This window comes from Mycotypha africana, assembly GCF_025528875.1.
Source record: "Mycotypha africana strain NRRL 2978 chromosome Unknown BDF20scaffold_5, whole genome shotgun sequence".
In the NCBI taxonomy this organism is placed as follows: domain Eukaryota; kingdom Fungi; phylum Mucoromycota; class Mucoromycetes; order Mucorales; family Mycotyphaceae; genus Mycotypha; species Mycotypha africana.
The window spans coordinates 545,983-568,677 of record NW_026515729.1 but is presented as its reverse complement, the minus strand read 5'-3'; the positions used below and the strand labels follow the sequence as shown (position 1 = coordinate 568,677).

At 36.5% G+C, this 22,695-nt stretch overlaps 10 protein-coding genes across 10 annotated transcripts; 4 read left to right on the top strand and 6 right to left on the bottom strand.

Annotated features, from left to right (window-relative positions):
- The first annotated feature begins 1,435 nt into the window (after positions 1–1,435).
- BDF20DRAFT_868268 (uncharacterized protein) lies at positions 1,436–3,194 on the top strand. The gene is made up of 4 exons (XM_053080931.1): positions 1,436–1,666; positions 1,753–2,104; positions 2,175–3,025; positions 3,122–3,194. The coding sequence occupies exons 1-4, from the start codon at positions 1,483–1,485 to the stop codon at positions 3,127–3,129; spliced, it is 1,395 nt and encodes a 464-aa protein (XP_052936159.1). The 5' UTR covers positions 1,436–1,482; the 3' UTR covers positions 3,130–3,194.
- On the bottom strand, positions 3,126–3,905 carry BDF20DRAFT_912838 (uncharacterized protein; the record flags this gene model as incomplete). Its single annotated transcript, XM_053083995.1, has 4 exons — positions 3,126–3,426; positions 3,517–3,667; positions 3,734–3,787; positions 3,860–3,905. The coding sequence occupies 4 exons, from the start codon at positions 3,903–3,905 to the stop codon at positions 3,126–3,128; spliced, it is 552 nt and encodes a 183-aa protein (XP_052936158.1).
- A 251-nt stretch (positions 3,906–4,156) lies between these two features.
- BDF20DRAFT_912837 (major facilitator superfamily domain-containing protein) lies at positions 4,157–5,957 on the bottom strand (the record flags this gene model as incomplete). The annotated part of the gene is made up of 4 exons (XM_053083994.1): positions 4,157–4,408; positions 4,476–5,390; positions 5,453–5,612; positions 5,719–5,957. The coding sequence occupies 4 exons, from the start codon at positions 5,955–5,957 to the stop codon at positions 4,157–4,159; spliced, it is 1,566 nt and encodes a 521-aa protein (XP_052936157.1).
- Positions 5,958–6,545: 588 nt separating this feature from the next.
- Positions 6,546–7,676, top strand: BDF20DRAFT_486869 (60S ribosomal protein L34-B). The gene is made up of 3 exons (XM_053075580.1): positions 6,546–6,792; positions 6,886–6,965; positions 7,063–7,676. The coding sequence occupies exons 1-3, from the start codon at positions 6,714–6,716 to the stop codon at positions 7,231–7,233; spliced, it is 330 nt and encodes a 109-aa protein (XP_052936156.1). The 5' UTR covers positions 6,546–6,713; the 3' UTR covers positions 7,234–7,676.
- Positions 7,677–10,236: 2,560 nt separating this feature from the next.
- Positions 10,237–11,481, bottom strand: BDF20DRAFT_486833 (uncharacterized protein). The gene is made up of 5 exons (XM_053075578.1): positions 11,314–11,481; positions 11,168–11,208; positions 11,017–11,094; positions 10,742–10,936; positions 10,237–10,641 (listed from the first exon to the last, which is right to left on the bottom strand). Exons 1-5 carry the CDS (start codon positions 11,332–11,334, stop codon positions 10,617–10,619), a joined length of 360 nt encoding a protein of 119 aa, XP_052936155.1. The 5' UTR covers positions 11,335–11,481; the 3' UTR covers positions 10,237–10,616.
- A 148-nt stretch (positions 11,482–11,629) lies between these two features.
- On the top strand, positions 11,630–12,530 carry BDF20DRAFT_819806 (GrpE-domain-containing protein; the record flags this gene model as incomplete). The annotated part of the gene is made up of 2 exons (XM_053077487.1): positions 11,630–11,926; positions 12,042–12,530. 2 exons carry the CDS (start codon positions 11,630–11,632, stop codon positions 12,528–12,530), a joined length of 786 nt encoding a protein of 261 aa, XP_052936154.1.
- A 171-nt stretch (positions 12,531–12,701) lies between these two features.
- BDF20DRAFT_486848 (hepatitis B virus X-interacting protein) lies at positions 12,702–13,575 on the bottom strand. Its single transcript, XM_053075579.1, has 5 exons — positions 13,374–13,575; positions 13,229–13,280; positions 13,093–13,154; positions 12,887–13,025; positions 12,702–12,795 (listed from the first exon to the last, which is right to left on the bottom strand). Exons 2-5 carry the CDS (start codon positions 13,261–13,263, stop codon positions 12,744–12,746), a joined length of 288 nt encoding a protein of 95 aa, XP_052936153.1. The 5' UTR covers positions 13,264–13,280; positions 13,374–13,575; the 3' UTR covers positions 12,702–12,743.
- BDF20DRAFT_868225 (uncharacterized protein) lies at positions 13,402–14,436 on the top strand. The gene is made up of 2 exons (XM_053080930.1): positions 13,402–13,584; positions 13,658–14,436. Exons 1-2 carry the CDS (start codon positions 13,512–13,514, stop codon positions 14,233–14,235), a joined length of 651 nt encoding a protein of 216 aa, XP_052936152.1. The 5' UTR covers positions 13,402–13,511; the 3' UTR covers positions 14,236–14,436.
- A 3-nt stretch (positions 14,437–14,439) lies between these two features.
- Positions 14,440–16,392, bottom strand: BDF20DRAFT_974050 (uncharacterized protein; the record flags this gene model as incomplete). The annotated part of the gene is made up of 4 exons (XM_053085050.1): positions 14,440–15,529; positions 15,593–15,661; positions 15,923–16,175; positions 16,218–16,392. 4 exons carry the CDS (start codon positions 16,390–16,392, stop codon positions 14,623–14,625), a joined length of 1,404 nt encoding a protein of 467 aa, XP_052936151.1. The 3' UTR covers positions 14,440–14,622.
- A 4,411-nt stretch (positions 16,393–20,803) lies between these two features.
- On the bottom strand, positions 20,804–22,617 carry BDF20DRAFT_819876 (uncharacterized protein; the record flags this gene model as incomplete). The annotated part of the gene is made up of 7 exons (XM_053077493.1): positions 20,804–21,071; positions 21,162–21,592; positions 21,665–21,970; positions 22,063–22,094; positions 22,206–22,319; positions 22,390–22,445; positions 22,517–22,617. The coding sequence occupies 7 exons, from the start codon at positions 22,615–22,617 to the stop codon at positions 20,804–20,806; spliced, it is 1,308 nt and encodes a 435-aa protein (XP_052936150.1).
- Positions 22,618–22,695: the final 78 nt, after the last annotated feature.

Genomic DNA, 22,695 nt, shown 5'->3' with positions numbered 1-22,695 from the left:
ATACTGATAAGGATGCCCTGGTCGCATAAATTTTTGTTTTTTAAATTTTTCATATAGGACTCAAAGTTAAGGTAACATTCAAATGGTGATCGTGACAGTGTCAGAAATAACAGCGAATCGTTTCAAATAGATGACATTCTTTTAAAGTAAATTTGTTAATAAAAGCACTGTAAAGAATGTGCAAGGTGTTCAAAGATAAATTATTTGAATCCATTCCTTAGATTCGTAAGCTTTTAAAATGCGTGTGTCTGTGTGCACCAAAGGCAGTTGATCGTATTCTGCAAGTATCTGAGAGCATCAGAAATTCCTTGTAGTAAGTTGTAAATTTAATCAATTTTTTCTTATCATTCTAAATCTACTTATTGACTATAGGTGCATAGAGCAGTTACTTACAATAAGCTACTTCAACAGAATGAAAAAAAAAGAGAGTTAAACCCACTTATTGACAGTAACACGACAGTACATCAATGTTGTACATCAAAAAGTAATTTGGATAAATGACAAAATGAAAAGTAATTGTAACACATATTAAAATGCTTGCTACATTGCAATGTCTATTAACACAGAAATTTGCTTATATAAACTTTTTGAGTGTTAGGTATATCGTATGATATTATGTCAGACTTTGTCATGATTGAAGCTTTTAGAAACTTCACAGTACGTGAGAACCCGATATCCTCAAAGTAAGACCTGACATCCATGCAAAAAAGGAATTGTAGTCTTTGTAAATCTTGGTCGATCACTCGTGAATTCTATGTGTTATATGTGTTCATTAAAGGGTGTTAGACGAGGTTTCTGATATGGAGCAAGAATATTCATGTGACTCTGCTCGATTCAACACCTGAAAACATATCAGGAATCTGAGATTCAAGCATATTCCTGTTTTGCAAAAGTACTTTATACTTGATAGCTACAAAGTCAACTTTTCTACTGTTATCTTCTCTCATCCTTTCACTCTCACTATCCTCATCCTCTATTTTTCCGCACGCTCATGATCTGGGACGGAATCCCACGTGTGTCTCTCCAGGTTCATTTATCTCATAGGGTTGCTAAATTATGAAATCAGTGATCAGTTTATCCTCTTGATAATGCCCACCCGTTGTTATCGATGGTGATACCCTGACACGACAAGCTTACCTTTATAGTTATCTCATGTAACTCAGATTTCTACGTTTTTTGTCAAAAAGAATATTTCACAACAATTGTGAAAATGGCAACAAATGCTTACAGTACTCAGCATATCAATAATAGACTATAGAATTGGTATAGGATTCATGATTCTCCAATATCTGTGCGCAACTTGGCTTCATGTTTGTGTAAACGGATTAGCTGGAGATGTATAAATGCGTATTGTACGAAGGATATTTTGGCCAATCATTAGACTTAAAATTTAGGATTTGGGGGTTTGTTATTATTTCTTTGTTCCAATCCTTCAGTAAGCACTTTTATATTCTTTATCTATATCTTCAGAAAGTATTTTCAATGAAAATTAACTATGTAGAACATCTGGCTTGGTACGAATGCTCAGTCAAGCCTTACATTACAACACCACATCATTATCCGACGCGCTGCTGGTACGCAGCGAAATACAGACCATCACGAACGCTGAATGATTTTCGACAACAGCACCAACGTCAGCAGCAAACTTCTCGAAATAATGGTAGCAGTGGGTTCACATTATCACGTCGTCTATTGATTGACGTAGATCTTAACTTTCCTTTATTACTACTATATGGGCTTTTTTACTCTTAGAAATTAATCCTAGAAAGAGACCAAGGATTGAAGCAGATACTGAAGAAGACATTGACAACGAAGAAGTAGACGGGAGACCAAATAAGAAAAAGATCAATCTCAGTCTCAGCGACAACAGCAATGATTATAACAACCCACCCTTTGTTATGACAATGGATGCGGATTCACCTGATTGGCCTCATTTCACTTCTGATGAAGACGATTGGAATGGAGAACATAGTGCATTAACAGAAATAGACAACAAAGCTCTGGCCCAAAGCACGACAGGTTATACTGAGGATCGTACTGGTGATATCTTGTTCGCTACTGATGATTGTATACTCAGCTTAAATACTGAAAATCTGCCGACCAGGTAAGATATGAATGGCAGTTCTTATTGTATATGCCAGCAGCACTTATGTATAACAATGACCATCCTGTAGTTCAAAGTCTATTTCCAGAACGATAAGTGAGAACACAATATATTATGATGCTGAGAGCTGTGTGCATGATATGGACGAGGAACTTATCAATAATTCGATTGAAGAAATGGAGCTTTGTGACGTTGAGCAGAACGAGGGAAGAATCAACAACCACAAACACCAAAAGCAAAAATATGCAATCTTAAATGTGCTCAGATCAAACTTTTACGCCGATTCCTTGATTCCCAACCAATTGGAGTCTATATTAGCAGCTATGAATGGAAGTGACATATTGCTAGTGATGCCTTCTGGCGAGCCAAGAAAACTTTGCTATTTATTGCCCGCTTCATTAAACTACCAGCAGCAGCATAAAGCGCAAATGAAACAGGCGAATCAAATGACGATTGTAATCACACCCTCCTTAAATTACTTATTGGAACAAGATAACGATCTCCTACAGTCATACAAGATTCAAGCTTGCTTATTTGTTACCAATTCACAACATGAGGAAAACGGAAAACCAAGGAATCAGCTTCAACAATTGCTGTCCTATTTTGTCAATGATAATAGTAATGGTAAATTCTCAATACCGCAAATACTCTACATAACACATCACGACTTTTGTGATTCTATTCATGTCTTGGAGGATCTGTATCACAAAAATGCGATCGCAAGGTTCATTATCGAAGAAGCGCATTGTATATCTCAATGGGGTGTAGAAGCCTCAAATTATTTCATATTCGGTTACTTACGCTTAGCCGATATACTGCGGAAGACCTTTCGCACCATACCTATTACCGCTTTAACAGCTATACCCAATGAAAGAATTCATTTAGATATCCTCCAATGTTTGCATATTGATCCTGAACAATGTAAGGTTTTCAAAAAGAGTATTTTACTAAGCTATTGAAATAAACCCTAAGGAGACTGTCAGTGTTTTATTCGATTCTCCAAACATATATATTTAGTATTCTAAGTCTCCTTTGTGAGGTTTGTTTCACGGCTCATCACCTCCATCATCACCTGATTACATAACTTTGCGTAAGGGTTTTCATTAACGGCAATATTTCTTGCGATGGGGTTACCTAACCTTGCACCCGCTTGAAAATCCTCTTTTGACCCTACTAGATCACCTTGTTGCCGTTTAATTATTGCTCTTTGAGTATATGCTTGTCTTAACACTTTAGGTTGCCCTTCGCCAATATCACTGATAACATAATCTAAATCTGCGAGCGCTTTTCCTAGCTGTTCTTGTAGTCGATAAACTTGTGCTCTATAAAGGAATAGTTTTGATATGTGGAAAATATCACCATTAGTTTGACATCACTTGGTAACTGCTATATTTCGTTTATCTCCCCTATACCTATTATTATAAGCTGAGGCATATTTGTCTTCCATTGATATACACTCATTAAGTAATTCCAAAGCTTTTCCGCTATCTGTTTCGGCAATTTTGACAGCTTCTTTTTCTAGTGTTTGCAATTGTGCTAATTTTTCAGCGGGTATATTGTATTCTACCAAAACAGAACATCAGCCTACTGTTATACTCTCTATTTTTCCAGAATAAGCAATTATTTTACTTGGTTTCTCATCTACAGTATTGGCAATGGCATCTAGAGATAATCCTTGACTCTCTAAGACATGTCATAGATAAAAGCTTAATGGACATCTTATACCTAAAAGTTGTGTCAATTGGTTGTTGTTACCTGGATTGAACATAAATTCTAAAACAGCCTCGTCTGATATCGCCATGGTGTATGTGGGTTAATTTTTTACACTTGAGAAATGATTAAAGCGGGTAAAAAAGAATGAAAGATGTACAATGGCCTTGATAACTCTTTATTCAATTTATGCCGTGGAATCAATATGCGTGAGAAAAATAAGGTAAACCGGAAGTAAGCGGTTTTTTTTTTTTAACTTACAATTGCTTTTGTGTACGTAAAATGTCATTTTTTTGTTGTATTAAATGAATATCAGTGCTGCCGCCGCTTCCACAACTATTTTTAAGCAAAAGCTCTTTTGCTGTTGTAAGAACGAGCCTTACGAATAGCCATTAGCAAAATTACAAGTGCTAATAGCCCGCAGACAATGCAAATTTGAAAAGTAGCTTTGAAACAACTTGTTCCATAGCACATATTATTTTCGCTCTTTTGCGCTTTGGACTTATCATCATAGCTGTATCCGAACAAAATATTAAATATTTGGCTGCCAAAAGCTGGTGCGAACAGCAAATATCCCCAATTTTTCACAAAGGCCTATGATACATTGATAGAAATAACGTGAGCTAGCGTACTTCAAGTATAGTTTCAAAATTTATAGTACCTTCGTCCCCCCAAACTCCGTCGTGGCTGCTGGTGCAACTCCAAACACAATACCATAAGCAGAGGCCATTGACAAGGTACAAAGCTTCAATGTGCTGGCGGAAATAGTTTCGTACGAAATCAGAAACGTCGCGGTCGTCAACATAAGCACGGTTGCTACGACGAAAATCCATAATCGATGAAGCCTTACTTTCTGTGTCATAAGATCGCTCACTGCACCAAAAATGGCTCGTGAACCGCAATTGCCCAAACTGAAAAGTGCAACATGCAAATTTATTAAATGCTGCTGTAGCTCTTGTGTTGAACCATTAAGACTGATGCTGCTATAAATGATCTTGCCAATATTCGCAAGATAGATATAGCCTAGTCCCAGAACAGTAAATAAGGTACAAAACAGACTGAAGCCGAAAGAATGCTTAAAGAATGCTGCAGTTGTTGCAACACTTTCATTGTCTTTCTGAATGCATAATTGTGACTCACAATCAGAGGCTATATGTACTGTCGATAGTTGATCGCCATCATTCTCTTGCGTTGTATTCTTTAAAAGCATCAATGATAAATCATTTTCACTGCAGTTGCCACTATTTTTAATCCGCGAAGAGTTTGCTTCAAATTCCAGTGTCGATTCATCGCTTTGCAAGGCCTGATAGATGTACTTATCGTTGTCATTAAGTGAATGGATGGGTCCCAGAAAAAAAGATCCAAGAAATTTACACAGACACATTGTACAGGCAATAAAATAAAGGTAATGATAAACACTATCATTGTACAAACTGTCATCCAGAACGTCGCTGCTGTTCTTTGCTGTTGTGGAAAAGAAGTTATCATTTATCTTGGAAAATACAATGCCAGAAATACCAACAGCAGCAGTTGTTAAACCCATACTCAACCCTCGATTTTGTTGAAAGTTATATGACTGTTCATCGTCAGCATTCATCTTTCAAATGTGGATAAACAGTATTGCAAATAACAACTCACCTGTGAGTCAAGAGCACATAAATAAGCAGCTGCACCTGCAAAGCCAGTAACTATCAAATAAACCGTACAAAGAGACGCATAACCAGGAAGCCTACCAACGTAAGTCTCTGCCACGAAGGACAGACCGGAAAAAGCTAGAAGAGCAGAAATACGCAGTGTCCTAACATATTGATTGTGTGTTAATAAAGCTGGCGAATATAAAATCCTTGAAATTGACGTAGTATTCAAAAGCAAGCAACTGGGAGATAAAATCAGAAACCTTTTACCATGGTATTCCTGATTTCGCAATCATCCAAGAACTGAGAGGCCCTGAAAATGATACGCCTATAAAGCATGCTGTACTGACAAAACTGCACTCTAACGGCGTCCATTGGAAGCGATCATTTAGCGCTCCACCAAACGTAGGGTATATATATTGTGGGCCTGATACGATAGCTACTAATTGGGCTGATAAGAAAGATAGCGTCAACAGAAATTTATTGGATGATGAGTGCAGCATCATCATTTAGTTGTGTTATGTCTAAACTTGTTGTGTTAAAGGCAGAGAAGAACTGTTTTTAGCAACATAAAATGTAAAGTATGTAACAAGGAAGTAATAAAGGGGTAGGGACAATCAGATTACTCTTATTAAGGATACACAAAATTAGGGTGCCACTACAGTTATCCTTTATTTGGAAAAAGCTTAATGTTCTACGTCTTTATACAGATGTCTGTCGTTCTTTGACAATGCGTAATCCTCTCATAGTACTACAGTGTTTTGATGAAAAAGTGTATGACCAAGCATTACTTGACTATCGTCAATATTGAATGGGCCGTTGTAGTTCTCTTGACGATCATCTCGCCAGTTGATAATGCTGGGTTTAATACATTACATAATAATTCAAAGACAGCTTTAATCGGGTGCCGGAATTCTGATTGGCCGATGGGTGTTGGTTTATTTTGAGGTTAAGCGCCCAAAGCCCGTGTCAATTCATATATGAAAAGTGTATGCAAGCAGTGATCTCTCCCTTTCTTAACTGAACGTTGTCACTAATTAGGTACATATTACATACTATAGCCCATCAACTCAAAGAATCAACAAAGCAGAAATGCATTATTGATGGATGAATAGGATTGATGAATTATTGATACAAAATGGATGATGGATTGAAAACTGACATATATTTTCTCTTTTTTTCTTTCGCCATTTTCAACCATTTCGATTTGATTACCTCACCTATCATCGACCAATTATAAAATTACATTAACAACAACCAAAAGAATGGCTCAGAGACTTACTTACCGTCGCCGTTGCTCCTACAACACCCGTTCCAACCGCTGGAGAGCTGTTAAGACTCCTGGTAAGATTAACGTTCCGCTAACAACAGTTATGTATAAATGATCGAATGCACGGAGAAACTTACATTATTGCCGTTTCTTTATCAATAACCTAGGTGGAAAGCTCGCTCTCCAATACGTCAAGAAGCCTGTCAAGGCCCCTCGTTGTGGTGACTGTGGTGAAACTCTTGCTGGTGTAAGTTATCCCGCTAAAAGTATTTGACAGATCGTATGAGGAACAGGGAATTCAACGTATTAATGTTGCTTTTCACAAACATTTCGCAATGTTATAGATTAAGGCTCTCCGTCCTCGTGAATTCGCCACCGTTTCCAAGACTAACAAGCACGTCAGCCGTGCCTATGGTGGTTCTCGTTGTGCTCAATGTGTCAGAAACCGTATTGTCCGTGCTTTCTTGATTGAAGAACAAAAGATTGTTAAGAGAGTTCTCAAGGCTCAAAAATAAATGATAATGTACACACACTATCGAGATATACACACATATACAACAAACAACTGATATGATGTAGGAGACTTTCATCTTACTTTATATATATTACAGCAATTGTAGATATGTATAATTGTTCTATAATCACTTTTGTCTCACAAGATTAAAAGAAAATTAACAAAAAGAAAGAAAGGAAGAGACACTGAACAGTTTAGCGACATATTCTTAGAACAGTAGCCAGTAGTAGTGAGGATCGAACAAACGGTTTTTTTTAGTGTTGATAGTTGTTCTTGACAGATCGGGTTCAGTAACTGTTGTTGGAAGGATTGAAATTGTATTCTCATTGCGGTCGCTGTTTTTATACTGAGGGAGGATATTTCTGTCCACGTTTGGTTTAATGTCAATCTAAGAGAACCCTAGCAATTAGATATAAGTCATGTAGCACACCTAGAGGTCATTCGATCACCTCTCTTTCCACTAACAACAGACAAAAATAAGTACCGACAGAAAAGCATTTATTGAACTAATATCATAGCATAATAGACGTTCTTGACGATCCTGGGAAATAATGGAGCGCTCAAGCGTCACTGATTATACGAACATCCTAAGGCGTATCGTCGGTAGATGTGTTGGGTTTTCTTGGGGTTACTATTAGGTTTACAACAGTTGACAAATGTCTAACTTGACCTCGGTTACTGAAATGGATTGATAAAGGTTACATGGGCCTAAAAAAGACATTTGTGCTTTGGCGCAGGAAGAATTCAAGCGTTTAGTACGCTCTGAAAGCCATTTGCAAAGTTGTTACAAAGGAGGAAACGCAGATGACTTATGGCGAGTGTTTATGGCCATGACATTCTTGGAGGTTTCGGCCGCAATAGCAATTTTTGTGATAATCTGTGTTTTTCTGCATTTTCATGCTTTGAGTCTTTATCTAGTCGCTCAAGCTATAACTTTTGCTATAGTTACCTTATGGCCATGACATTCTTGGAGGTTTCGGCCGCAATAGCAATTTTTGTGATAATCTGTGTTTTTCTGCATTTTCATGCTTTGAGTCTTTATCTAGTCGCTCAAGCTATAACTTTTGCTATAGTTACCTCTTGAAGATGTAGAAATGTTTTCCAAAAGGCGCTTTCCATTCATATAAAATCTCGAGTCATTCCTGCAACTTTATATGTACGGTTAATTTCTGCTTGCCAATTGTTAACTATGTATCTTCAGCAACGGCCTGAAGGTCGAATAAGTATAGCTTGCGGAGCGTTGGTGTCGGGTTAAAGGCACATCCCTAAAATTTATAATCGCTTAGACAAGAATAAAATTGCCAGTAATATAACGATTTACCAGGAAGCAACTAATTTATCATGACATCAAAAGCAGCACTAACAACCGAGACTACCTATTTGATTTTGAAGTCGTTCTCCATATTTTTCAATTGTTCGGGTTCTACATAGTGTCGGTAGCTATAATCGCAAATATCGTTTTCTTTGCAGTTGACAAAAGAGCTACAATTTAACATAAAGCAAGAATGGTTCACGACCCAACGCTCCAAATATTGTACAGAAAGAATATTTTATCTGGTATTAAGCGAAGAGATAGTATTAATGCACTCAATTTTGGTTGGTGAAAATAAGCATACCCTTTGTGTGGAATTCAATAGCCTATGAATATTAATCGACTTTTAGCGTATTGTCTATTCTTCATGCAATATATGAGTTACGCCAATGAACTTGTTTATCATACTGTTAGCATCATTTTTCAATGCGTCAGACAAATAACGGCTATTATTGACGCTGTCTATAAAAGTAATACCAGATATTCTCCTAAAGAATTGCATATCTCTACCAACTTGGCAGGGGCGCGGTTATTAGTAACTTGTTCTTACAATATCTCACCCATTGGTAAAGTGTTTGTCACATATGTTTGACCGGAGAAATCTTACTCAAAAATTGATGAATTCATCGAAGCCAGTGATATAAGCGAGGATTAGACCATCGTCTTTTCCGAAGTGTCGTGTTCGTATTTGCATGTTCCTTCAGAGCTTCTTATAAGAGAAAGGTTTATAAGAAATGTTAAAAAAATGTTACTCAGGAGTAATCTAACCTAACACAGTTGGAGTTTGACCAAACTATTAACAGTTCCTTCAGATGTTACTGATGATGTTGTTCTCCGTTTTATTATTTATTTTTTTCAGTTTCTTCTTCTTCCTCTCTTGTCATTTCCTCGCCTTTTTTCCTGTGTCTTGTTCGTTCCTTGAAACAAATGCGTGCGTAAGTCGTCTTTATTTGAAAGGGGCTTTTCTTCGCGGCATTTCTGACTTTTGACTATTGAGATAACAACTACAATATTCGAGTACGTACAATCAATTAGGAAACACATTTTACACGATGACCTGGCTGAAGTAGCTGTTGATGATAGTATCTAGATTGCCCCCAGTTTCTTACTTCGCCTGATCAGTACACCTTCATTAATCCTTGATGTTAATGCTTCTTTGGATTCACGTGAAATTACTGCGCCTGCTCTTAAAAATTCTAATATCATTTCCTGCTTCATATTAATTGTAGGTACAAGGGAGGAGATTTATCACTTGCTAACCGAAGAAAAGGGACGGCCATGCCACTCAGTGTTTCCTGTATGTTTATGGCTAACCGATTGATGCTTTGTGGTAACGCCAACCAACGTAACAAAATGGGCGGGTCGCCTGTTAAGGCAATTCTACCATACCTGTTTTGATAATCGATTGTGCCTAGTCTGCGACGAACAGTCTCCTATCAATCATGACGAATACATTTAAGTTGTCAAAACTGGTAACATTATTCCTCCCAATGCTTGCTTCTTGCAGTCTCTACATTATATTTTTCATCGCCTCAAGCTTATATATAAGCTTAGGTCCTTGGGAAATCAGTTCTGTTACTAAACCTCTGGTAGGAACATAGGATGGATGTACTTTATAATATGTATAAAGGTAAAAAGAACACCAAGAAACAAAAAAAAAAAAAAAAAAAAAAAAATAAAAAAATAAAAATACAATGATAAACTGTCCCTTAGTCTCGTATAGATCAGTATTCTAACTTTGCAAATAGTCCTTGCAGTTGATCTACTTTTGTTTATAGTGACGTAAGGTTCTTTGGTCTTTACAATCCTAACTCTTGTGGTCTAGCAGCTCGAAATAGAGATATATTATTGAATCCATCCGCTTCAGTATAATAACAAAATATTCGAAAGCATAATAAGTTGTGTTGCAAGGATCTTTATTCATCATAGTGCGTAACTTCAAATACGCCGGTTCGATATCTACAAAATTAAGTGGGCAAAGGACAAAGGGCAAACGAAACTGATAGTAAGAATTAAGATGGAAATGATAATATAAATATTGAATACTGCTGTTGTCATATCTGCTTTCTATTTTAGTCGTCCTGAATACCGTATTTACTATGAAACCGAGTAATTTTAAATAGATCAATTCTGAATTAGTGGGAGGATTCTTTTGAATAATATACAGATTCTTGCTTCTCGAATATTAGATACTTACGCCTTCATTTCTCGTAACTCCTCTTCCTTCTTCTGTAAATTCATCTTTTTCGTCACTTTATTTTGCTGATAGTATAAAACGATCAAATAACGTCCGAGAATATTGAAACCTTGCAAATGTTCACATGCATTTTTTGCATCGAAAATATCTTCATATACTACAAATGCTGTTCCTCGAGTATCTGCTGCGTTACCACTGAATGAAGTAAAGAATAACGAGATTCGTGAAAACGTTAGTCAAGAAAATCTGAAAAGTGAAGCTAAAGCATAACGTACACTCGAATTTGTCGGATAGGCCCATATTTGCCAAAGACCTCATATATTTCTTCTGTTGTGATCTTGAAAGGTAAGTTTCTGATATAAAATCGGTACGTGAGTATATTTTCCGTGGTTTTATTATCAAAAATAAATTGACATAGTCTCATACCTCACAAATAGCACTCTATTAACTTCTGGTGGTAAACGGATCTATAACAAAGCCGAACAAACGTTCAAGATGAATGAGTATACTTAAAGCAACTGATCCGCATACAATCCTTCTTTATTGATAAGACTTAGATTAACTATGCTTACACTGCTACGATTTGTTGACATTGAAAACTACGCAAATTGAATTGAATGAAAGAAAAGGGCGTCATGTCAACTTGTGCTGTATTTTTGCAGTAGTACTTCTGCATGTCTGTGCTTGAAAGGCAAATAAGGCGTAAGAGATCCTAGCGGAGAAAAGTCACAAGGCGGTTCCGTTTTTTCGCCTTAAAATTCTCGCATCTCTGCTATCAATGTTCCACACCCTCAAGGAACCCTGTTTTAAATTTCTTTTCTTTTCTTTTTTCCCTTTACTGCACTTTTGAACGTTTTGTGAAGGCCTCATAACAAATTATAACGTACAATGCTTCCCGTTTCAACTTTTCGTCAAGCTGCTGTTATATCTACTCGACGTACAGCTATTGCTATGAGCATGCCAAGAGCTGTAGCCAATCCTATCGCTTTTCATCTTCGTCGTACATATGCTACAAATGATAATAATGATTCATCAAAAGATGCTGAAGGGGTCAAGAAAGCAGAAGAGGAAGTGAAGCAAGAACAACAACAAAACACAGAAGCTACGGCAGGAACTACTGAGGAATTATCTGAGGAAGTGAAAAAGATGTTGGCTGAAAAGGATAAGCAAATTGCAGAAATGAAGGTAAGGAGATATCCATACTAATGAATCCACGGTGATTAATGAGCGGTGACGGAGTATATGCATTATAAGTCTATTCTTCACTTGTAAACTAATCCATTGGTATCATTTAATATAGAATGCTTATATTCGTTGTCTTGCTGACCAAGAAAATCTTCGTGAACGTAGTCGTAAAGAATTAGAGACTACAAAGGAATACGCCATTCAAAAGTTTGCAAAGGATTTATTAGATACAGTCGATATTTTGAATATGGCTTTAACAGCTGTGCCAAAAGAATTATTGAATGAAAAGAACTGCGGAACATCATCATCATCATCGTCAGAAATCGTAAAGGATGCTGAAAAGCTTTTGGATCAATTGAATAACTTATATACCGGTGTCTCTATGACAGAGGCGGAATTGATCAAGGCTTTGAAGCGTCATGGTGTAGAACGTGACAATCCTGACGGTCAAACTTTCGATCCCAATAAGCATCAAGCGTTATTCCAAGCACCCATGGCCGACAAAGAACCAGGTACCATTTTCGCTGTTCAAAAGATGGGTTATACATTGAAAGGTCGCGTACTGCGCCCTGCTCAAGTTGGTGTTGTTGCTGAATCACAGTAAAATCAGTGCTATTGGGAAACCATATGTACAAAATTCATAGCTGACTAATATAGTAGCAGCTGAACTAGATATTTCTCGCTCTGCCAGTCTTTTTCTTAAAAAAAAACCAATCAAAACTTATCTTATTCCATTATAGTTTTTTAAATATAGATGAACCATCATAATGTATCATAGTATAAATATTCTGCTAAAGTAGAGTCCTTATTTCTACTTCTACCTGAAAATGGCCAAAGTAAAACTTCCTTCATTACGTATTACAATTTGGCTAAAATCAAAAGCAGTCGAATACAATAAAATTAGAACTTTAGCTATCCGAACCAATAAAGAATACCTGGCTCATGGGTAGTGTTCCTTACTAGTTATCGTATTCTAGGTTAATAGTAGGATATTTAGTCGTAGTGGTAGAATCTTGTTCTTGGGTATGGTTGAGCTTAATGGCCGTATGTGCTATTGATGATATCAATGCTGCTGAATCAGGTTTAGCAATGCCTCGAGCTATTTGCAAAAGAAAAGACTATTCTTAGCGGGTGCTAGTATCAAGTTGCTTCTCTTGCTAAATTACCTCCTAAACAGAAGCCTTTATCATCAGTTAACAAGACACCTTTTACACCTGATTTACTTGCACTTTGATTCCAGTCATAAACGTAAAGTTAGAATTAGTGAAAGTCTAACATTAAGACTAAGTTATGCCGAATTACATGTTGTTTAATGTGGCAATAAGCTCTGATTCCATTGTAATTAAAGAGAAAACTGAGAATTGGAAGAAAAGCAGATTAGGATTTCTTTTGTCGATAGTTTTTCATGCTGCTTCAATCGGCTATGAAAGATGCGGAGTTGATTTACCGTATGTAGATACGAAGAAGATCAAACAGGCAAAGAGTAGCTTTTCCCCTCTGTCACATTGTAGTCTTTTACAGTCCACAGTACTTATTTCTTTAATAATTTACTCCATTCAACAATAAAATTACATTTTTTATTACTATGGCGAATGCAGTAACAGGCAACCTTACTGATAATAATGATAGGTTTAAACCGAATTTCGATCGGTTAAAAAGTACGAAAATTTGATGTCGCTGATCAAAGACTTTTGATTTAACAGAAATACACAAACTGATCTATTGAATTAGCTATGACTGAAGAACAATTCTTTAGGAACCTAAAACAAGTTGTGTCAGGGAATGAAATCGAAGCCGGATATCGTGAAATGTTTGATCGGGCAATACAAGACTATGAACGTTTGAAAACCAAGAGTGTCGATCAGCAAAGGGATGTGTACACTGTTTATGAACGATATAAGATTTTAGAAGAGATGTATATTAAAGAGCATGAACGTGTCTTGGAAGCGGAGGACAAGCGATGGATATTGGATAACAAATTGAAAGAACAAGAAAAAACAATTAATGAGTTAAAAGAAGAAGTAGAGAAATATAAGAACTTATATAAAACGAGCCGAGAGGAGTATACTTTAGTTACCACTAAACAAGCATTAGGGCGCAAAAATATTGAGCAACATCTTATGCATAAAGCGATAGAACTAGCAGAAGTTAAAAAAAAGGCGGATGAAAAAGAAAATGAAGTGGTCAATTTGTCAAAGCAATTAGAAGCGACAATGAAGGAGACGGAAAGTCTCAAGGAAGTTGTGAGCTACCTTCAAAATGTGTTAGGGTCACAGCTGACAGCTGGAGCCCGTTCTAATGGATTGTAAAAGACTCAATATCTTTCCACAGAACAGTTACAGTTGCTTATTTATGTATATCAAATCTTTACAACCCGTTTACATCACATTCCTTTATGAATCACTTATAATTGGCGGCAAAAGACATTTTGCAATAAAAGCGAGCGCAATATATGCCCAACTCTTGAATTGCAAGAGTTTAAATTACGCGCACTTCTACAGTAAGGAAGATTTGTTTGATAATGTATAACTGTATTTATGTAATGTATAAAAGCATTTACTTTGAATAGGTATGTCAATAAATAAAATAATATGTGTAATCTACGTGTATGGATTGTCCAGAAATAATGATGATGAAAATGATAGGTATTGCAAACGTAGTTGATGCTGTACAACAATGTGCTTAAAAAATTTCTATTATTTCGATCTGAATAATGAGCTTGCTTTTTGTATAAAAGAGGACTGGCTATTGGATCTACTGCTTATAGAAATGAAACTTCTTCTTTTGCTGATGGTTGGCTTATTCATAGTAGCTTGAGCGCTATTAACGCTATTGACTACTATATTAGGTGCTGAGGATGCCGTCATAGTAGGAAAACTGGTGTCCGTACTCGCTGAAACATAGGAGCTACTAGTACCGCTGTAACTCTTTCTCTTCTCATACTTGGTGCTCTTTCTCTGTTGCTTTTTTTTGTTATCATTAAACGGTTGCAATCTTTGAAGAGCTCTTTTTTCACCGTGCTCAGCCGCTTTTTGGTACCAAACCATAGCAGCGTCAACGTCTTTTGTAGGTACACCGATACCCATTTCCAAGAAATAACCGACAGCATATTCAGCCTTGGGCAATTCCATTTGAGCAGCACGCAATGCCCAGAAATACGCTTGGCCGTCGGAGGGCAATAACACTTTGGGTATACCTACCAAATGCCACGCAGTGAGAGCAAAACAAGCTTCAGGATGCTGTTGCTCAGCAGCCAAACTATAATAATGAATGGACAAAACCGGATCGATGGTACAACCTAATTTGCCAAATTCATAACAGCATCCGAGACGGTAAGCGGAAGGTGCATATCCCAGAACAGCCGCTTCATGATAGAGTGTAAGAGCATATTTATGGTCCTGAAAAATGACGGATTCTAACCCTTTTTCATGCAGAAGAGCAAGTTCGTGAATAGCATGAGGATATTGTGCAGTAGCGGCTTCAGCAGATCGTTTCAACCATTTATGGCCATCTCGGACATTTCTTGATAAACTTAATTCACCTTTCATCTCTGCTAAACCGAGACGATACATAGCACCTGGATGGTTTAAAGTGGCAGCTTTCCTATTTATACACAATTTACTGATCTCAGCTCTATATCGATAAGTTTAAAGTATCATTCATTACCTGTAATATTGAAATGCTTTAGCTTTATCTTTTCTTGTTCCCAGACCATCTTCATAACATTTTGCAGTTCTAAAATAAATTTTTCCAATAGAATAGGTAAATAAATATGTGATATGCACCTATCATTTCATCATTGATAGTAAATCCTAGTGGATCCTTTTAACCCTTTTCCTCAATACATGCTTCCCCTCATTACTTAAAATTTTATCTTTCACAAATTATTTGCGGGTAGTAACTATTGATCCCTTATCACTCTCTAACTTAACCGTGTGCCCTTCGCAAACCATGCGCATAATTTAATCACTCTAGCTTACAAAATTGATATCTTACCTGTAAGCTGCATCTGGATGATGTTTTTTTGCTGACTGGACGAATAATGGAAAGGCTTTATCGAAATCGCCAACATGTTGATTATTGTTATTGATTTTCAACAGGCCTGCTGCATACATATTGGCTAGATAATATTGACCTTCACTATGACCTCTCATGGCTACTTGCTTTAACAATTTCTCAGCTTCCACAATATACTTATGAATGGTGACTCTTTTATCATCATTCCTACTAATGCTGCTTCTATTGCTGCCTTCCATAGAATGATTTCCCAGGATGGGTTCCTCTTGTTGACGTTTAGCTGCTTCTACTAAAAAGATAGCAAAATCGCATTGAATGTTCAAGTCGTTGGTCTTTTTGACATTTTCTCGATACATATGAATGGTTTTATCATAAGATAACAAAGACGCATTTTGACCAGGTTTTAAATGTGAATGGTCCAAGAGCTTTTCATTGACGTCTTTGAACATGATGAGTGTATGGAGACTGGGTTGAGACGTAGAGGCTAAGGAAGATGGTGTACTGGGTGTGTTGGGTGTCGTGGGAGTACTTGAGCTGCTACTTGTATGTGTGGTTGTGGTTGCAGTTGAAAAAGATTGATCACGTAATGGAGGGACTTGATGATGATGTTGAGTGCTCACAGAAGATAAAGGTATAGAAGGTGATGTACACGTCAATGGGCTGGAAGCTCTACGGTTTAAAACCGGTGTGGTTGATGGTGTTGTTGAGGAAATTGTCGCCAATGGATCATTCATTGACGCGCTATTTGAAATAGTAGCAGTGTTGATATTTGATAGCTTTTTAGGATGATTGTAATAGCTCATGGTATTCTTATCGTGGTGGAAGTTTATGTTGTACAAGTCGGTGGGCGTAATTGGAGTTGCGTCTTTTGGTGTTGCAATGGGCATCAAAGGAACATCGAATGTTTTGCCAGCTGGCGTGCTCTTTCTCGAAGTAGCAGTGGCAGTAGTAGTAGGGATGGCCGATGATAGAGGAAAATAAGATGCATTGAATGGCTCAATTCTGAATGTATCAGCTTTGATTTGATAGGTGCTTTTTTCATTAATTGTATGCATCATACTAGCCGGTGACGTTGCGGTAGCACTAGTGTTAGTGCCAAAAGCTGGCATGACTGTAGATTGTTCGAGAATAGGGGAGTGGATCATCATTAATGTTGTAATTAAAAGGAAGAGGAGGAAGAAGACTTTTATTGACAAAAAAGTTTAAAAAATACGAAAGAAAAGTTTCAAAACTTAGAAACTGAAAATAAAAGGAAAAGTAGAAGAACAGTGAAGAAGTGATATAATGAGGTGGGGTTTAAGAAATACAAAAAACTGAATTGAGACAACCCACAAAGCCTTAAACTCTAATTTCTTTGACGAGGCTTTACTTTTTTTCTTATTTGTTTGTATACATTAGCACTAAGCTTTTTTAAGGGCGCCTGGACCACTGTACATAATCCAATCACTATAAGGTATATGTCACTACCTTTCTATAATTGGGTATGATATCGTGAAATGTTTTCGAAAATACCAAGGCAAAAGCGCAGAGATAAAGATATGAAGAAGCCATATGTATGAGCATTAGAAGGGGGAGAATTTGATGCATAATAAATATAGACCTCAACAAAAAGATATCGACAGTTTTTTTTTTCGTCTGCACAAATTAGAGAGATTACATACTAGCAGGGCTCCTTAGTTAAATTTCATATTATGTATAATAAACACTCCTAAAACTACTTTTATGTATACAGAATACCGTTATTCGATCCGCTTACCTCATGTCTATTGTAAATAGAGTTTCCAATGCGAACTAATTGAGTCAAACTAAATCATGTTCAAGACCCTTTTGAAACAAATAGATCCGATACAATATAAAAAATGTCAATCCTATATGTTAAATTTAGACCTGTTTACACAAAAATAGAATGTGTAACAGACCGTCATATTTCTTTAACCTAAAAGAAGGGTTAAACTTAAATATAAAACGATTTGGGATATCTTGATTCGCTTAAGAAGCTAAGAAGGCGCTTAAGTACATCTTTATTCGAAACATTGTAGCTTTTCAAAAAAAAAAAAAAAAAAAAAATAAATAAATATTGATTGATATGCCATGTTGTTTAAGAAGAATATATCGCTTCGTTTTGCCAATTATGCCGTACCATGCAGAAAAAATAAATATACACGGGAATAGATAAAACTTCATCCGTAACTAGTCATAGAACTTAGTAGCTTAGCTTACATTGAAAGGGAGACAACGGTGGTGCCAACAACTATAATGGAAGAATGTTGGCATCATTTGTGAGTTTTCATTTTGGAATAAGTTGAAATTCTTTCGATAATGATTCGAAGGAGGAATAGTCCTAACCTTTATGCAACAGTAACCAGCGTAGTGTCACAGCTTAGTTAATCTTTGATCTTAAAAATTTAGCTTGTTTACAAAGTAGATGATTTTTAATTCTAATAGATACGTCTATTTCGTACTTTTTCAGCTTAAAACATGAGCTAATTTACCACTATTTTCTGGTGTTTAAAGGCACCATTATCACGGCCACAACTATTAGCCCTTCCTTCACGGCGAATATTAGAGAACGAGTGCTAAATTGATGGGGATGATAATGGAGGGCATGTTCAAGCAGGCATCAATAGCAATAAACTATAAACTTTTCACAATCAGTGCAGCCATAGTTTCTGTTCAGTTTTGATTTGTACATCTCGGAAGGCTAAAAATTGGAACATAATATTGACTTTGCGCCCTATACGGGCGTGTATTTTTATGCGTTTTACCATCGATATTGAGGGACACTTTGCCCAAAGATGACAAGCCATCCTAGTTTAAGACACGCCGATTAAATACACCTCGTAACCTACTTTTTCCAGCAATGACAAGATTTTCAAGATGAAGTTTAAAAGCAAGTCTTATTGTGAAGCTACTGAACATTTATATCTTCAGTTGTATATATAAATCAAGTTATGATCTTGTAGTTGGTGATCAAAGTTTCCAACAATTTTTGCTTGATCTTTTTATATTACAATTGAATTAAAGCTCCAATAATTTTATTGTTTTCCTCCTAGGTTAAGGCATTCCTTGGATTCATACACTGTAAACCAAATAAACACAGGAGTGAATCTAAGTTTTGATGCTTATATTGAACAAGAAACACTGATTTTTGTTTGTTTTTTCTACGAAACGGGTGCCTACGGAAACAAGCACATGAACTTCAGAAGAAAGAAGAAAGCCATGCCTTGAGTTATCGGTCTCGTTGTTGTGAAGTTGGCTATCGGTCGTAATAGATCCATAATTGTGTCTGAGCTGGCTTTCTGTATGATAGCCCCTTCTTTATGTAAGAAGTGAAGACTAACATACAATACGTACTATAAAATAACTGTAAAATCAAGATTTCGAATGTTTGAGGCAGCATTACGGAATCAACACTGTTTAGTCAGAATCTCGGATAGTCAGATGTGGATAGAAAAGACAACATATTGGAAATCTCTTACTCTATAAGGAAATCAAATCTATAATGCCTGTGAGGTCCTGCTGTATAAATTAGTTTATAGATACCGAAACGAATATCAAGTCTCTTACACGCTTATTGAGCAGTGACTCTTTTAAAGTCACAACAGTTTTATTATTGTTTTTGTTAACTTCTTCAAAATTTCATTTCATAGTTTCACTGATAGCAGAGCGATTGAGAAAATGTGAAAAAGCACGTCTATTGTTATGAACTCCCGGAACAAAATAGTACAAAAAGAACTTTTCAGTCAAACAGAAGGTGAAAATGAGACGAAACAGTTTGATTCTTTTCCTTTCTTGAATGATATTTGCCGATAAATGTTCGAAGGAAACCATGTTCAGTACGGCGATTTAAGTATTATCGAATCATTGTCTGGTGTTTGAACTGGAAGATTTTCTCATTGTCAACAACGAATTGTTAGATAGTATGGCATAGTTTTTATCAGCATTATACATTATATTGTCATAGTATACTTGCTTGCCCTAAGTTGTGGTATGCTATGACAGTGAATAATGCTTCAATGAGATTTTTGTGAAGACAATCTTGACAATTTTTTGACCTTCCACCTGAGCGAAATCTTACTAAGCCTTCCATTTCGAACGTAGTAACCAGCAACTTTTTCCTTGATTATGAGAACAATAATCTGTGAAAAAAACGAGATACCACTTGCTAAGAGTGGTAGTTGTACGTGAAGTTAGGCTAGTATCAGTGATGTTATTGTTTGCATATTTGGCATTGATGGTTCTTGAACATTGAAATGAACGCTAAAGCTCTAATACAGTAAATTCATGCGTATAAATTAACAACAAGACAGCCGGTCGTCTGGGCTTGAAGGTATATAAAAAATGTAGAACTTCAATTTGTAAACAAAACGATCAGAGTTTACATAATTGTATGGATTGTTAACATTGTGGGTTTTATGGAATATGCTCGAAATAGCATTAGCACAGTATGGTCTGAAAGGTCCGAAACCTACAATAGGCAACACTGTTCGAAGACAGTGCTGCGACTTTCAAACATCAGGCAGCTTTATATTATATACTTCATGTTACTTACTTGCAGAAAAATTAGGTCTTTTCGGGCCAAATTACACAGCTGCAGTTTTTCGCATTTAACGTCTCTTAATTTGATTTAACCTGTTTTTAATGTTGTTCAATTTTCAAGATTGGCTCGTACAGAGGTACAGTATAATTCAAAGACAGGCAATTTAGTCATTTCTATTATTATGCGATTTTGTATGCAGGATGTAATATAAATCACGAGCAAATGTACATCGATGCACATGCCTCCTAGCAATATATAATAGTTAACTTTGTCTTCACATCGAGCAGTAGGTTGCTGTTAACAGCATCTATCTAGTAGTTTTATCGTGATGTTAGCTTCTTGGATATCATCGCAATCATTCGATTACCCAAGACGGTACTTTCAGCAAACTGGTCCTTGAAAAACAGTGCTGTTTCTTCAAACCTCTTTTGGTAGCCTTCCATGCTTCCCAAAGCTACTGCTTCAGCCCAACCTCTTGCACATGTGACAAATTCCATATCATCAGGTCTAATATCTTTTCGATAAAGAGCTGCCTGAATCGCTTCATCTAACATAATTGGATTTCTAAAAAGATATTCAGTGATACCCCTATGTTTGATCCATACAAATGAGCAAGGACAAGGTCAGGCAAAAGTGATTCTGAGCAACAAATATATCTTTTTTTGTTACCAAACTTACATCCACAATCGAAACAATGGGGTTTGGCATACCATGTGTTCATATGGATTCAAGCCTAGCTTATACCAGCAATCCACCATAGCCAATAACGATAAATGTGAATTAGGCGTACGCTCCTCTTTTGGTAGTTTAGATAAAGAAAATTCATCCAGTATTTCATCACTCAACAAAATTGGAATATGATCCTTTTGTAAACCACCGAATACAAAATCGCCAGCTTCTTTGATACGTTGACGGAATTCTATTTCCTTTTCCTGAATCATCAGTTTGAAAAGATCAGCTACACTAAGAGCGTACTGAGCAATTTGGTCTTTGGCAATAGGGTTCATTATTGCCAACCCAGCATAAACGTGCCATTTATTACTGTAAATACGTAAAGCCACATTGACCTTAACATTCTCAATACCGCCTACAAAGTGAGGTATCAACCACTACACTCACGTAAAGGAGCTTATTGAGTTATACTCAACTGTAAAACAGTACAAGAATCAATACTAACTTACAGGAAATTGATCATTGGCTTTCCATGCACTACCCATCGTTAGAAAGGCAGCATGGGTCACTGCTTGTGTATCCGCCGTAATTCGATCATGCTCCTCTGCACTTAAATGAGCTATTTCCGAATTGAAGCATGATAGAATCTTCTCTACAAGCTCCAGTTTCTCGTCTGTAGCACGGTGGCGTATAATAATCAAAGGTTGGCCTTTCGGATCCACGCCCGGTCCATGCATAGAGTGGCAAGATATGATATGGACATCATCTGGTAGATATCTTTCGAATGCATCTACCTCGGGCTTTTTAACCGATGTCTAATAGAATGTAAAAGATCATCTTTTGTTAACAGCTTACATTTCTTTTTTTTCTATTTTTTTTTGGGTTTTTTTTTTTTTTTTTTTGGTACCTGACCGCCAACAATGGCTCCCATTTTTGTGGCTGCATGTTATGTGGAAGAGACAATTAAAACCCCACGTATGAATATCACGGCACATGTTGACTCATAATGACTTTTTTTTTCAAATTGATGGAAACGGAAGACATACATACCAGGGCCATACTGTTTAACTACAGCATCTATATATTCGGCTTCAACTGCATACATGATCCAATCGCAACGTCTTGAAATATGGTACCCATCTGGTAAAACATTAATTGACGTATCTAAAACAGACAGTGTCAATTTTTAAGACACAATTCGCATTGAAACGCATCAAAGCTGTTGGAAAATAACCTGCAAAATCTTTTTGAAGACTTTCATATTTGTGTGGTAAATCACATACATTGACTCTGTTAAAGTATGATTATCATGAGTTCTACTAGGCAACCAGCAAATATAACAAGTTGACAAATATATTTACTTCTTCCAGCCAGCATTAGATAGCGTTTTCGCATAGAAACGCCCCATACCACCAGCTCCAATAATACCCAATTCTACAGTCTCCTTTTCTTTTTCGTACATTAATCTTATCAAATAGTGGTAGTTGTAGGAAAATAAAGAGCGAAGGAACAGAAATATCAGTTTTTAATGCATTTTTAC

What these genes read in the sequence shown, in the direction of transcription:
- BDF20DRAFT_868225 (XM_053080930.1), top strand. Translation starts at nt 13,512, where the DNA reads ATGGCGAATGCAGTAACAGGCAACCTTACTGATAATAATGATAGGTTT. An exon ending in GAATTTCGATCGGTTAAAAA is followed by an intron (nt 13,585 to 13,657) that starts GTACGAAAATTT and finishes CTATTGAATTAG; the next exon opens with CTATGACTGAAGAACAATTC.
- BDF20DRAFT_486833 (XM_053075578.1), bottom strand. Translation starts at nt 11,334, where the DNA reads ATGTCAACAAATCGTAGCAGT. An exon ending in TGTCAACAAATCGTAGCAGT is followed by an intron (nt 11,209 to 11,313) that starts GTAAGCATAGTT and finishes GCTTTGTTATAG; the next exon opens with ATCCGTTTACCACCAGAAGT. An exon ending in CCTATCCGACAAATTCGAGT is followed by an intron (nt 10,937 to 11,016) that starts GTACGTTATGCT and finishes TACTTCATTCAG; the next exon opens with TGGTAACGCAGCAGATACTC.
- BDF20DRAFT_868268 (XM_053080931.1), top strand. Translation starts at nt 1,483, where the DNA reads ATGAAAATTAACTATGTAGAACATCTGGCTTGGTACGAATGCTCAGTC. An exon ending in TTCTCGAAATAATGGTAGCA is followed by an intron (nt 1,667 to 1,752) that starts GTGGGTTCACAT and finishes TTTTACTCTTAG; the next exon opens with AAATTAATCCTAGAAAGAGA. An exon ending in ACTGAAAATCTGCCGACCAG is followed by an intron (nt 2,105 to 2,174) that starts GTAAGATATGAA and finishes ACCATCCTGTAG; the next exon opens with TTCAAAGTCTATTTCCAGAA.
- BDF20DRAFT_486869 (XM_053075580.1), top strand. Translation starts at nt 6,714, where the DNA reads ATGGCTCAGAGACTTACTTACCGTCGCCGTTGCTCCTACAACACCCGT. An exon ending in GAGAGCTGTTAAGACTCCTG is followed by an intron (nt 6,793 to 6,885) that starts GTAAGATTAACG and finishes TCAATAACCTAG; the next exon opens with GTGGAAAGCTCGCTCTCCAA. An exon ending in GTGGTGAAACTCTTGCTGGT is followed by an intron (nt 6,966 to 7,062) that starts GTAAGTTATCCC and finishes GCAATGTTATAG; the next exon opens with ATTAAGGCTCTCCGTCCTCG.
- BDF20DRAFT_486848 (XM_053075579.1), bottom strand. Translation starts at nt 13,263, where the DNA reads ATGGAATCAGAGCTTATTGCCACATTAAACAACAT. An exon ending in ATTGCCACATTAAACAACAT is followed by an intron (nt 13,155 to 13,228) that starts GTAATTCGGCAT and finishes CTGGAATCAAAG; the next exon opens with TGCAAGTAAATCAGGTGTAA. An exon ending in TAAAGGCTTCTGTTTAGGAG is followed by an intron (nt 13,026 to 13,092) that starts GTAATTTAGCAA and finishes TTTTGCAAATAG; the next exon opens with CTCGAGGCATTGCTAAACCT.